At 41.6% G+C, this 15,085-nt stretch overlaps 1 protein-coding gene across 1 annotated transcript in view; it reads right to left on the bottom strand.

Annotated features, from left to right (window-relative positions):
• The window catches only part of trrap (transformation/transcription domain-associated protein), a gene marked incomplete at its 3' end in the record, with an annotated part of 91,364 nt that overhangs the window by 15,728 nt on the left and 60,551 nt on the right, over positions 1–15,085 (bottom strand). The window contains 8 exon segments of the mRNA XM_032502770.1: positions 3,706–3,867; positions 5,422–5,623; positions 7,618–7,718; positions 8,818–8,964; positions 9,094–9,212; positions 9,923–10,118; positions 12,410–12,601; positions 14,765–14,900. Coding sequence (XP_032358661.1) covers positions 3,706–3,867; positions 5,422–5,623; positions 7,618–7,718; positions 8,818–8,964; positions 9,094–9,212; positions 9,923–10,118; positions 12,410–12,601; positions 14,765–14,900 — 1,255 coding nt within the window.

Here is a 15,085-nt window from a genome sequence, read left to right as displayed (position 1 = left end):
TTCCACACTTTTCACCAAATTACGTTCTAACACACGAGGGCGACCACTGCGACACATCACACAGAAATTGTAAATCACCCTTTGAACGAGAGAGGTAGACTTAACACGACGGTGATATATTTGTGTGTGACATTTGGCTGTCACTTTGACTGCACAAAGCATGTGCCTAGAACATGAGCTGTGACAAAGCTCCCTAAAATCCTACAGAGGCGAGAACAGAAATCTGCCGTTTTTGTAACTATAACCAGAAGTAAAACACACTTTTTTTTGTGGGAGTTTACCAATGTTGGTGGTCTCAAAGAACAGTTTGTTTTTTTAACATTTGTATAATCTGAGAGTAAAATCTATTACTAAATGATGGCTTACAGTCAACATTTTCTTACTCTTTGTCTCATCTGCCAATATGTGGTCTAGAAATGATGTCTAACTAGGTTGTTTGTTCCTAAAACGTGGGATAGTCTGACAACTCATGTTGCTCTTCGCCATGGTATATCCTGTTGTAATGATGTAAAATATAATAAAAATTCGTCATGATAAAGACTAAAGAACAAACAATAGCAGGCTGTAAAAAAAAAATATTGTAATTCTAGGTGGGCGAGATCTGCGAGCCTGGCTTAAGGCTCACTGGATATTGGTGGAAGACCAAACCACAGGGTTATTTCAGGTCACAGAGCACAATTTCATAGGCTGCAATTTCAGAGCTACTTGATCCCTTTAGACCCTCTATATGGCTGCAGGGCAGAAAGAGATACCTCTACATCTCAACAACAAAACTTTGTTCAATATGACTAAAAGTGGGTCCTGCCATGGTGGAGGGGGATACAAGGCGAAAGATAGAAACAGACAAGAAGCTTTTTTTCATAATTCAGCCTAAAGGCTAAATTGATTTTGGAACCTCTAATCTTCCTCTGACTCGATCTACGTTCCTCTGACATCTAGCTCAGGTCTTCAGAGGGATTCAGAGGGAACTGCACAAATCAAGATTAGACAAGAACTAGCTCAAGTTTAAAGCTGCCGAGGGTGAGAATGGACTGGCCCGCAGCTAAATAGAACATACTATAATTCTCTAGAGTCAGTGGAAAACGTAAAAAGAGCTGTTCTAGATCTCAGCAGATCTCAAATTCTTCAAGACACTCACGCTCTCTTAATCCACATAACTCACGACTCAACACGGACACTCAGTCAGTGGTGGTGTGCAGTAAAGGCAGCACTGAGGCAGGGGAGACAGACAGGCTTAACTAACTGGTGAAAGAGGCTGCTGCTGTTGTAGCTCTAAGCCTGGACAGCCTGGAGACGATACAAAAGGAAAGAGCAAAAACTATTATCAAATTTGAAGTACATCTTGGATAATACTTTACACTTCCTCAGTGGTGAGCTAATGCAGCTATGGAGCACATTCAGCCACCACCAAATAGTTTTAAATGCTCTTTGGTGGCTAAAGCACAGCAATATGTACAATGCTTCCAGTGCAAAAAGCCACAGTCATGAAAAACTCTAAATAAGTTATTGTCAGCTCCTCCTCCTGCAAATTTGCTGATATGTATAAAACTACCAATATCTGTGAAGATAATATGTGTATGCCTGCTGCCATTAAACTTTATAACTCATATGCCCCTATTGGGTGACCACTAACAGTCCAGAATAATTATTATAATTTCACTCACTTTTATATACACATCAATATACTTGCCGTGTGTCCTCTCTGCACCTTATCCATTATGTAGCCCCAATGTAGTTGTATTGTATTCCTCCATTTTTAAGTGCATTTGTATTGTATTGTGACTGCATTAATAATAGTGTTTTATGTTGTAACTGTATTTAAATACCTGGCTGTGAAGATTCCCTGCTGGGGTTAATAAAGTAATCAATCTGTCTGTTTGTCTGTCTGTGAAAACTGCACTGCAGATTTATCAAGTTGAATATAGGCCCATGTGCACACCTTATACATATACAGTATCCTGTAAATGTTTACACTCTGCAGTTTTTCAGTCACTAATATTTATAACTATATAAACAGTAAATGCGTAAATTTTGGAATTCTCTTTTTAATTTAATTGAATTTCAAAATGCTTAAAAAAATATAGAAATTTAAAGTGAAAAATACAAGTTTGAGATTGAGAATTGAAGGACTAGAGCCAGGAAAAAATGGGAAGATGGAGCTGTAGGTGGCAGCTAACAGCAGCATTAAAGATACAAGAGGAAGGGAGGCAGAGAGGAAGAGGAGGTACAAGAGATCGGCCCACTAATGAACTGTCATATTTTGGCAAAACTGAGTTGGGCCGAGGGGAAGAGGCAGAGTGGAAGAAAAGGAGGAGGCAGTGAAGGAGGGGTGTTGGGATAGTCTGTTAACTTCTGATTCATCTTCCCGCCTGCCCACAGGCGCTCTTCTCCTCACCTTCATCAATATTTCAACATACGTTTTTTAAACATCCCGCCGCCGCAGAGAAACTCTCAATAATTCATTTGAGCGGCAGAGACAAAGCCTGCCCCGCATTAAAATGTGGCTCTCTCTCTCAACATAAAAACAAGGATGAAGAAAAGGGTGTCAACCGTTTGCCCTTCAGTCATTACAGGGTGACGAGGCAGACTGGAGGGAGGACTGGATACGTGGCAAATTTCTACAGTCACCCATTGACATATATTCATTTACACGTAAAAAGCAGGTACTAGTTTATGTGACTCAACTGTAACTAAAAGGTCACAACTCTAAACCAGATGTCCCATTTAAATGTCCTCTAGAGGGATAAAAAAGGGATCTAACAGTGCAACAATATGACTCAGTATATTTATAGCGCTATGTTGATTTTATTTAAAAGCTAACTTGCATTAAACCAGCTTGTTAATGAGCCTAACAACAAACCATCAGTGTGATGTTTTTCTACTTTATGCTACAAAAGTGAGGAGGATGAGAGGAAAATAATCATCACTTTATCACACACGTTCTGGCTTTCCATGATACTACATCATTCTATTACACTGCCCAATTCTAAAACCCTGCCCCTCCTCTTTATCCTCCACCACACTCTCCCTCATATCCTCTATACAATATTCCTTCTCTGTTGAGAGGATGGTTTGTTATAGCTCTTATAGCGCTCTAAACTCTTTGAAGATCATCCTCTTCAAATTGTGCGGAAATAATACTCCATTAAGCAAAGCAAATTAGTCCTTGGTTTAATTACTAGCTCTGTTCCTGCAGTGCGGATGCGTACGACATTAACTTTATAATCATTTCTTGAACAAATAATTTTAAAACCAATTCACCCGGGACTGGTGAAAGCCAATAAATCGCTGTAAACGGAACAGTGAAAGAATCTGAATGCTTAATTTGGTAAATAGGAAGCAGGAGAGAGGCCACTTTGGCGTGAATGCAGTTAATTTATTTTGATTAGGAAGACATGCATGAGCAATCATTTGCGCACACACACCAGCCAGATGTGTAGTCACAAATGGGTAAAGAAAGCCAGGAGAAAAAAAATGAAGGAGTGGAGCGGACATCCAGACATAAAGCTGAAGAAGACAAGTAAAAATGAAACAAGGGTAGGGAAGAGAAGGTTTTCAAATATATTCTGAATGGTAAAATTATTTGTCAAAGCTGTTGTTGCTGACATATGTTATACTGGTTGAAAACCGGCCAAGAGCTTTTTGGCTTAAGCTCAGTTGGGTTCAAGGTCCGACTATGGGATATGGAGTTTTGTAAGGACTCACCTGGCTGATTAGGTTGAGCAAAGGTTTTCCTTCTGAACCGACCAGGCAGGTCAGGAGCTGCGGTATCCATGCCAACCACTGGATAGGCGGGACTCCAATGCAGTACTTGTCCACAGCATCTGCCAGGGTGTTCTTGTCATCAAAGCTGAGGAGCCACAACACCTGCAGATGCAACAAGAACACAAAAAATGTGAGAAAAGGGTGGGGGGAAGGTGAGGACAAGTAAGGAAAAGAGGAAAAAACACTAAATGCAACACTTAAGGCAGTCACGTTAAAATGTTCCATAAATTTAACAATAAAGTAACTCCTGTAAGACACTAAGTAGCAAGAGGTAAGGTCTCTATCATTAATCAGACCCTTGCTGCTTCCCTGGCTCTGTTCACAGAAGGAGTGGGGCTGCAGGATACATCTTGGTAAATGTTACCATGTTCAAAGCTGAGCCAATGTTGAGGTGATCTCTCCTCCAATGGTGTGCTTGTGTGTGCATCTCCATTATGATGAAGACATTAGCCCCACTTAGCTCCCCCCCCAGGATTTCTCCAACCCTGGTACACAGATTGTGTATAATTACAGATAATGACTGGTCATCTCACTTCACCTATCAGGACTAAGCACTGCCAACCAGGCTATCCAACAATGCCGGTGATGACAGATGACGAAAGCAATGCCTGATGCTAACACTGAATGTGGCAAGACCATATTTATTGTTTATCCAGCCTGACACACAGAGGTAGATGGTCTTTTGCTCTCTTTTCGGATCTGTCTCTCTAATCCCACTCTCCATTGGCTCTTCGAATGCAGAGACCCAGCAAGCAGTTTAGTACATTTTCATAATCTCTCAGCCCCTCCCCTCAAAGTTGTTAATTATTGAAGGGGGAAAAAAAAAAAATCTAGTTTGCACAAGTGTTCAAATTAAGCAAAAATGTACCAAGAATTGCCCTATATTTGCCCTTATTTTCTTGCTTTTTGTGTTGTGATCATCTTATTTGATGTTGCCTCTTTTCTTTATATTGAGAACCACCTCAAGTGAGTACAGTATGACACAGCACGGCTCAGTGCTTTACCAACTATCAGAGAAAATAGAGGTCTCTCTTTGCTAACCTTTGGGAGGGGGTTGTATTGAATGAGTTGGTGTGTGTCTGCGTACAAAGGTGGGATGGTTATTAGCAAAGAGCCCACCTCTTTACCTCCTGGACAAGGCTTACTCAACTGGTGAGTGTGGTAGCATTGGTCTGACTGCTAGAGAAAGGTCAATCCATGTAGAGGGTCATGAGATTGGAGCATCAGGGGAGGCCATTAGTTTGTTAACCCACCTGTGCTAGATGATGGCCTTCACTCCACCATCGATCTGGCTGTGGGAACCCATTCCCACTGTCTACCACTGGACTGTAATCAATCAAATTACTACTCTCTGATTGTACCTGTTCCAGACTCTGAGAAGAGTGAAAAAAGTCATGTCTTTTTTTTCTCATCAGCAACACTAATGCGATGGGGTCGGTGAACTAGGGAATTTAAAGGGACCCTATCTGAAACAAGGCCTAAATGAGGCTACTGGTCCTATAGAAACAGGGGTTAGGTGCAGAAGTGATTGTTGACATGACAGTTTCAAAGCAAACAAAAAGTATTAGCATTTTATAATAAGTCTTCACATGTTGCCTACCAAACATTGAACATAGATAATCGCACAAAAAGGCCCCTTCCCAGTTCCCTTTTCACCTTTGCTAGGTATTTGCGAGACTTGCTCTCGTTTTGATGGCGGCAGGCGTGAAGGTAGCAGGTAATTGCCGACACTCCCAAGTGAAGCTGGCGGTCCTTGACAAAGATGTTCTCCAGGTAGTCACCCCACATGGCCCAGGCCTTCACCAGGACATCGTGCATCTGTACTGCTGCCGAAAAGGCCTTATTGGCCTCTTCTGACCTGGAACAAGAAGGAAAGGAAGGTGAAAAGCATTAGAGAGTGAGGGACAGACAAGGGAAGGGAAAAGGAGCAAAGGGTGGTAGCTGGCGGTAAAGGAGGCAAAGTAGGATTGAGTGAAAGAGAAGTAGAAAAAAGATACAAAGTCGGGAGGAACACTGAAGGGGGGGGATGGATGCAATACTTGCGGAAAAAGGGGGGGTGAAGGAACGCAAGAAAAAGAAAGATGAAGTGTGCGAGAAATGGATTATGATGATCACATTCTTAATGATGTCCTATACATCAATAAGCACCATATTTCATTTGGTGTAATCTTCAAGGCCTTTCCCCTCGGGATTTACGGAGTAAGCATTTAACCCAGCATGAATTAATGTCACCAAGGGTTCAGGCGTGTTGCTATCTATGTAATATTAAGTGTACCCAACCTCATCATACTGTGCAGATCAATCCATGTAATACTGGGTGACATATGAGCTCAACATCTTCCTATTTTTTTTTAGAAATGACAGAGCTGCAGTTAAGTAAGAATTCTCATTGTAATGGCTATATTTATCTGTATACAAATTGTTCACCGTGAAGAACAACCATCTCCAGGCTGGTAAACTTGAGATTCCTTGGGATTTTTAATCCTGGCACAGCTAGAAGCCTCGCTTCGAGCATTCGTTTCAGAAACTGTTAAGTAGCGGGCAAAGAAAAAGACAGGGGAAATCTGGCAGGAGAGCTAAGTTTTGAATGCACCATTTATGCTGACAGGGAAATATATTTTGAATCATCAGCCGTTTTCACCACGCCACGCAGCTTCTAACCTCACGTTGGCACGCAGTCTGAATAATTGTTACACACCTTTCAGCCTCGGATTAATAAATAAGATGCAAGAGGCACCGTGAGACACACTACCCTGCAGTCAAAACAAGAAGAGGGGCCTGTCAGTGGAAAGGTCTTACTGAGCCATAGTTGGTAAATGGACCTCCATTTTAGGAGTGCTTCCAAAACTACTCTCCCACTTACTGATAGTGACATGTCTCCCAAGCCAATCAATTAAAATGTGCTATTATAAAAAGCATTTTGGCATATGATTAAGAAATGGGAGCTTGATTGCTATGGGAGTCAGAGCCGAAGACCCTCCAGTAATACTTAATGGGGTTGCCTCAGTCACTTTGCCAGTGTTAAAAGTACATTAACAATTTCTACTACCCGACTCAACAGGAGCGCAGGCACCCAACAGACTGTCAAATCTCTGACACCCGTTTAATTGAATGATCCCAAAATCCTTAGCACATGTGGTTGCACACACATACACACTCTTCCAACCCTTAACCCCCACTCTGCTGTTAATTCTCCCCCTGGTGTAGGGGAAACTTAATGATTGCAATAAAGCCTGCTGAGGTAGAGGCAAGTTCTGCTGATCCCATAGATTCCTGTAAATTGCGTTGAGTTAATTATTGAGCTGCATATACTTTTAATAAGCCTTCCTCAATTTGTCTTTCACCCCTCAGGATGCCATGTCACGTCAAAGATGATGGGTAAAAGGGGGGTGCTGAAGGGGAAAGGGTGTTATAGAGGCTGTGGGTTTGCACGGCTCAGCAGAGCAGTCGTGCGCTCCACAGGCAACCCCTATAGCCAAAAACACATTTCATTACTGACACTGTCACAAACTTAAGACACCAAATGTACTTTAACATCTAAACCACGTCACAAGGGTTACCTAGTAACCACATCTCAGAGGTGCGTCAGTCTGAGGCGAGAAGTGCAGATTAAATATGACTGCCATGACAGGATGAGACACCCACGCAGAGTTCAGGGACCACTGACACAGTTTGAGGACAATGTGAGAATGAACAAAGGGATGACAATGACAGGCAGAACAGTAGATTTAGATTGTTAAAAAAAAGAAACAAAAAAAAGGTGAAAGAAGCAAATCTAAGATTGGCTACAAAGTGACTATGCTTGTGCATATATGGAAAGGGAGTCAATGAACAGACAACTGATAGACATACTTGTTGATTTGAGCCAAGAACATGCCCTTCAGAGCGTAGAACTCAGCCGTCATCTCCTTGGTGAAGTACTTCAGGTTGGTCGACTCTATCACCTCCAAACCCTAACAGTCAAAGAAGTACAGAACAGAGGTTGAACTTCAAACAAAACTTTCGTTGTTGTCCAGGGAGAGAAATTGCGCAACAAAAAAATATATAAATCTGTTTAAGACAGGGCCATAATCACAGATGAAAAACAAACAAACTGCTCTTTGTTCATTAAGAAGTGTGAAAAGAGGTGTTAGGGGAACTAAACTTCCATTATGGTGAGCCTCTGATTAGGTGTCCCCTATGTACTGCTGTGACAAACGATGTGTAGCAGGAGAGAGAGACAGAGAGAACCAGAGGAGATGAGATAGAAGAGAGAAAGAAGAGTGTCTACTGGCACTTTTAATGACTTGTGGTGTGCTGAACTGCTTCTATTAATCAGAGCACTCCATGGGCTTAAGCGCAAGCTCCTGAGTTACACTCTCTTATAAGTCTCCCTGCTATAACTTGTCACCTAGAGCCACCCAAACACTTCTAGCTCTTTCTACTTTTCACCCTCAAAGAACCGCTAACTCCGCCTCCGGCTACTGCGGACAAAAGTCAACCCAAGTACTTAAATTGCATCAAATGTGTTGTTCTTCAATAGAGGTTGTATATTTCAAATTGGAGCAAGCATGACCATAGTCCAGATGATGGTGCAATAGCTTCATCATGTTTTGATCACACATAATTCCATTGTACAAACTAGAGAGTGATATTGCTAATAAAATTTCATGACTTACTTACAAGAAAATAAAACCAAGAGTGACTTTGAACGTGACAACCCCACTCGTTAACACACTGACATTTGTAATATATTGTTATTTATGGGCAGAGTTCTACCAAACAATCCTGGGGCTCAAAGTTATTGAGATCGTACAGATTACTTGCAAATGCCGTTCATGGTAATACCTTATTTTCAAAGTAATTTTGTTCTTTTTATATCAGTAGAACACCATGTGCTCAAATTAGATAGGGGCAGAGTAAGAGCCAGGTAGGTTTATGCTTGCATATCCGTCCATACTTAACGCATAGGTCAAATAAATATATAAATAAATAAATGAATGAATGAATGAATAGGCAATACTAATTCTCTAATTTGAATTATAGTATAGAGAAGTTCACATTCCATCTTACCTGCATGCACTCATTCTTGCCCATGACGCCGGCCAGCTGCAAATAACATTTGACCTGCTGTCGGATCTTCTGGAAGCAGTCAACAATGGGCACTGTGGGGATGGTATGGATACGACTCAGTATATCCAGAGCCACATTCACCAAACCCTGGGGAGACAACAGTGTGCTGTGGTTTTACAAACAATTAAAAAAGGTTGAAGAGATTATAGGAAATCAAAATTAGCGCTTATTGATTTATTTATCTGACTAAAACGGCTCATAAACTTAAACCAGTACCTGTTTGCGTCCTATCTTTCCATACTGAATGATAGCGGAAGCCGAGGCATGAACTCCCAACATTGCATTGTTGTTGTTTGGATCATGCTGTGTGTTTGTTTCATATGCCGTCACTATGGCTGTGAACACAGACAAAACAGTAATGAACATGTTTTTCACTTCATACAAATGGCACATTTGAAGAAGTAAACAAAAAGAGTGGAACTTAGAGCAGTATGAAAGCTCTGGTGTCATATTGCAGAAGAGGGCACTGGGGACACTAAACGTATTGAACAGTAAATGGGCCATGGCGATGAATTTCATCAAGAAAATTCCATTTCACTTCAACATAAGTTTGAAGGCTGTCACGTATAAATGAAGTGGATTTCATTGGCATGGTGCTGCAGAACCAGTGGCATCATTATTTCAGCGCCTCACAGTGCGAGTTGGAGCTCAAGTTGCTTGAGACATCACATTTTGCAGTGGCTGCCTCTCTGAATGGTTTCAAAGTCACCGCGGGAGAGAGCACTGAGCAAGGTAAATATGTGTGTGTCTGTGGGTGTGTGTGTGTGTCCTGCAGCGATAGAGAGAGTGCTTAAGCGAGCTGACATTTGGAAATGTACAGAGACCCTGAGGGGGTTCTGTAACTTATGGCCTTTTAAAAGGAGACACCTTCCTGGAACTAGCAGAAACCTGAGCAGCAATCTCAGAGTGTCGGTATGAGAGCAGCACCACACAGCATACACGTACTATGTGTAAAGAGTCAAGCACGTGAAGATAAAAATGTGTTTCAATATCACTGGTCTCGAGCTTGGAGGCAATACTGGGTGTGTCAGAGTGTGTGTGGTACCTTGGTAATGGTGCTGGCGCCACATGAAGATGCTGCTCCAGTGGGACAGGTCATCAGAAACGATGGGCAGTCGGTTCCTCCAGGTTTTCACCACTGTCTTCATGTCGTGGAGGCTGGTGTTGCGGCCTAGGTTAGCTGGCTGGAGCCCTGCATTAATTTGGGCCGCTTCTTGCAGCTCAATGATTTGCTGTGCCGCCTGGGGGGGGAGGGAATTAGAAGTAAAAATATGATTGAGTATGTAGACCCCACTCACATGGCACAAGATGCATGCAAGGTGGCAGATCTATAGCCGCAGCCAAATGCTTCTCATGCTTGTAATCGCTAACTTTTTTGTTTACAGTTAACATCTTGTGTCCCCAGGCCTGCTTTAAAGATTTGGTCCAGACAGTGTACAAGCTGCACTTAATCGTGTTAATATTCTGTCTACACATCTCAACAAATGTATGCCGCTAGCCAAATGTCCCGCTTAGTTTGCACTGCATTACACACATGGTTTCCATCTGCTGTCAATCAGTGACTGTTCAAGTTTAAGATATCTCATGTCAATTGTTTGTTTTCTGTCTTTGCTTTAGGGTGTTTTGACATGTGGCATACCAAGTTTTTTGTGTGCACAGTGAGCCATTCAAAATATCTTGTCCCTTTCTGCCTCATCTCTCTCCCATTATTTCTTGTTGTCTTCAGTGTGTGGTGTACTGCACAATGAAGCTGAACTTCATTAAAAATCCTAAACAAGTTTAATCAATAGAAATGTAAAGGTGTTAAGGAGGAGAATAATAAAAATAGTGGTTAAAAGGTTAATATGGAGTGTTTGTAGATCAGTTAAGACATTTAGTTAAGAGGTGGCGTGAGAGTGAGGGTTAGGGTTAGGGTTAGGTTAGATGTGGAGAACAAAGACCAGGCAATGGATGAAAAGATGATGGCAAGACATTAGACTGCTGCATTAATGGAAAAAATTACTATAAGGTAAAAGTATCAAGACATACAAACATAAAAGATGAAATGATAAGAAAGAGAAGACTGTTACGGTTAGGGTGTTGACGGATATGACGACAAAATACAATGCTAGGGCTGTCCTCTTTTAGGTCACTGGCTTTAGACTCATACTCAACAATCCCGGAAAACTTTACAAACAATTTTGCATTAGAGATACAGTTGAGCAATATTGCTTTTACGCCACCGAAATAATTTTGAGGGGAAAATCATTATGTCTTCCTACATAACTTCAATGGCTAATCCGCTCCGATATGGCACAGAAACTAGGACAAGGAGATGGGAAAATGATAAGCTAGGGCTTCTATTTCATTCCGTGAAAAAGAGCCTCATTGATTGGCCCAAAGCCACTCTGTGAACATATAATCAATAAGTCCATTATAACTACTCATCAATCAATATTAATGCCAACCCTCATAATCGATAGTGTGGAAGATAATCCATTGATCGTCGGTCACTGCTTAGAGCTGGGATTTGATGATAACTTGATTCAAATGGTATTTGAGCAGTTCTGTATTTGCAGAGTCTGGGCTTCTTATTCTTCGAGGCTCATGGAGTCGTGAATGTGAGATATAGAGTTTGGAATGGAGATTTACAACAGGCCGCTTGACTGGCTAGAGGAATAAATAGCTTGTTTTCCCTTGGCTGGGGTAAATAATTGGATTGCACATATGCGTACACACACACACACACACACACACACACACACACACACACACACACACACACACACACACACACACACACACACACACACACACACACACACACACACGACCAAGGAATTTAGTCACCCAATTCAAATACCCATTTTGAAAAGATAAATGTAGTGAATCAGAGTTGTGCTGAAGACTTAACACCCCCCCACCTTCCCCCACCCCGCTCCAAAGTAAAATCTCCCAAAACAAAATAAATTAGGCAATACAATATTTTTCACAATTATCTGTTAATATCAGCTGATGGCCCATTTCTAACCTTCATTCAGACCGTCCCATTCATCATGTAAATGTAATTCTGCTGCAGGTATTTAATCAAATAGTATCTGATGGCAGGGAAGTAATTACAGCCATTCTAAACTAACTCTCTTCCCTCCTCTTCCTCTCTCTGACTCTTTCTCCCCATGTCCCCCCATTCTGTTCACTCTCTACCTTTTTCAATTTTCTCCTTCTTCTTTTTCATCTTTGCCCCTGTCTATTGTAATCTCTCGTAGTGGAATCAAAGAAGCTTAAAGGTGTTTTGGGATTTTTTTTGTTTTTTTAAATCATCTATCTCAGTTTTACAAAATGATGTGAGAGAGAAAGATGGAGGCACTTAACAACAAGAGCGTTCACAACATCGTCTCAGGGCTACTGTTGATTTCTTGAAATGGATCTCTTCAAGTGCTAATCACAATAAAGTGACTTCCCTTAACTACGGATCTCGGCTTCCTGACTGCCATGTCAGTCTAACTGGAGCACTTCAACAGGAAAAAAGTCTCCATGTATTTTGTGCACTGACCTGCAGCAGCGGCGTGTGAACGTGGGAGACGATGTGAGGCAACCTTCTCCACTCGCGGATGGCCAGGCTGGAGGCCATCTCCACCAGCCGCTCTATGAAGTTAAGCTGCTGCTCCTCTGGGTGGCAGATGGCCAGGTAGCCACGGTGCATGTTCACCTTCCACGCCATCTCCTTAGGACAACTGAGCTCCACCTGGAGATTCATACAGAATGTCAATGTCCATGTTTCTCCACATATTTACAAAAGCAGAAGACTGGCTACAACACTGAATTATTAACAATAAAAAGGACTATATATATATATATATATATATATATATATTAGGAATTTATAATAATACTGTTTTGTTCTGAAAGGATAATAGGCTGGCAACAACAAACATTTTAAAAAGCAACATACAACTGTCAAATTAATTGGTGTACCTTGGTATAACTACAATAAAAAGATGAGATCATGGTGAAGGCTGTCTCACGACCGTAAGGGTTTGAGTATCTTCTCATTCTCAAATGTTCTGTCACGTGTCAAGATGATTCCCAAGAATCCTGCTGTTGGAAATGCGAGTTTTGCTTGTTTGCATTCATCTGTAATTTGTTTCTTTCACCAGTCTTTTACTTTTTCTACCATCTGCCGTCTCCAGAAAAATCAAGCTTCACTTGTGTTTGCACTGGCAGACAGCTTCATCTTTAATGTTGTAAAGCAATCCGTTTTGCCGCAAAATCCACACTGGTAACGCACAGGGTCAAATGCTGAGAAGATTACATTTCGAGAAGACTGCCAATCTCCTCAACGAATATCTTTTTTAAGGTAATACAGATTTTTTATTTTGTCCTTATTCCCTTTGCTTTTAAGTACAGCAAAAATGTATACTTTTGGAAACAGCTGACTGAAAGACAGTAGCTATTAGTTACAGCTAAAAAAAAGGTTAAGATAAATGGGGAATTGGTGACATACTCTCTAGAAACAAGTGCCGTGTTTAGGTTTGTCCATATGATTTCAGGCAGAATAGCGCACACTCGTCACGGCGTTGAGAGTGTGGCAATTTTAATTAAATGAAAACATCCAAGGGGTAAGGGGCTATGACACTTCCCTTGCATAATTTAATAAAAACACACAACAATACTGTACTGCAATTTCAGAGAGGGAGGCGAAGGACAGGAAAAGGCTATTGATGAAAACACTAAGTGCATTAACACTAAACAAACACTAGCCCAAGGGGAGCCTGCTACGTCAAACCTGTGGTTTTGCTGTTGTGTTTATTAAGTGAGTGAGAGAAAGACAGAATGTGAGAAGAAAAGAGCAAGAGAATGAGAAAGAATAGGTGTGTATTTGTGTACACTCTTCCGATGTTGGAGAAAATTACAGTGATGGGTCAGAGAACACTTATCAGGGGTGACGCTTGATGAATATCCTGGAGACAGGGCCGCCCTTATCAAGAGCCAGCTTTAATTGAAAGCGGGGACATTTGGACTTCGCCTCTGAGCTGGTGAGCAGTGGGCAGGCAGGCAACTGAACGCCTTGCTCCTCTCCTCCACCATAAAACAAATCACCCTGCAGCAGATGCCGGGGTAATTATTCACACACACAGCTGTCGTAAATATTAGCCACTAAAACCAATGCTGCAGAGCGAGGAAAGAAGACATGGAGGTGCAAGTAGAAATGGCAGTAATAACAAAAAGAAAACCAAGTAAAAAAGAGAAGTTGGAGACAAAAGAGAGAGAAATGGGTACACTGAGGAAGGAAGGAATGAAACACGGAGGAAGGGATATAGCGGAGTTGGTGCTGCCATCCAGACAATTTAATTAGGTGTCACCTTAGGACAGACCGGCTCAATGGATTGGTTCCAAGTCTCCTTGAAAGAGCAAAGCAGGAGTATTTGTTATGTGTCAGGTACTATCACGCGCTCGCCACCAATCTACACTTTGTTTTAGGAAACATGAAGCCAATAAATTAACAGAGCGAACAGCTGAACTGCATTTCCACAACTTTTACGGCCAGCTCTCTCATTCTCCCCGGGGGTGAGAGGTTGTGCAGGGACCGGACGGTCCCAATATCAAGTTACTATACACTGACACAAGGCTTGTGCCTAATATACAGCACTGTACTGGGAAAACAGGAATAAAATGGAAAAAAGGGAAGTCTCTGGTTCACTGGGTTCAAGTCTCGAGGCTCCACTGCGTCTGTGATTGTGTTAGCAAGAATTTGTGGTTGTAGTTTCTTTTTTTCTGTCAAAACTGTTCAAGGTTATTGCAACCATTTGGGAGACAGTGAGAGCACTCCTGTGTGCGGATTGTGTGTTTATGTGTTTAGAAGTACATACATTAATACATTTCTACATGGGGACTGCACACTCCTCACCTGTACCAGAGCCTCCTTCATGGCAGCCCAATTGGAAACCCTCCAAGCACACTCGAGCATGAGATAAGGGTTTGAGTGGCCTTTAGATTGGCCGTATTCTGTCAGAGGTTCCCACTGGTTCAATTCCTTAGAACAGCTAGATAATGAAGACAAGGGAGATGAAAAGTGCAGGCAACAATTAAAAGTGGATACTTTCAAATTCGATTGCAATTCAGAGGCCAATGATTCAATTCTAAACTGGTTATCGATGCAACAATTTTTGGATGTACATTTCCATGTGTGATTTAAAAAAAATATCCATACAAATCTAAGTTTGTTAGA

This window comes from Etheostoma spectabile, chromosome 21, assembly GCF_008692095.1.
Source record: "Etheostoma spectabile isolate EspeVRDwgs_2016 chromosome 21, UIUC_Espe_1.0, whole genome shotgun sequence".
Lineage (NCBI taxonomy): Eukaryota > Metazoa > Chordata > Actinopteri > Perciformes > Percidae > Etheostoma > Etheostoma spectabile.
This window is presented reverse-complemented; position numbering and strand designations above follow the sequence as displayed.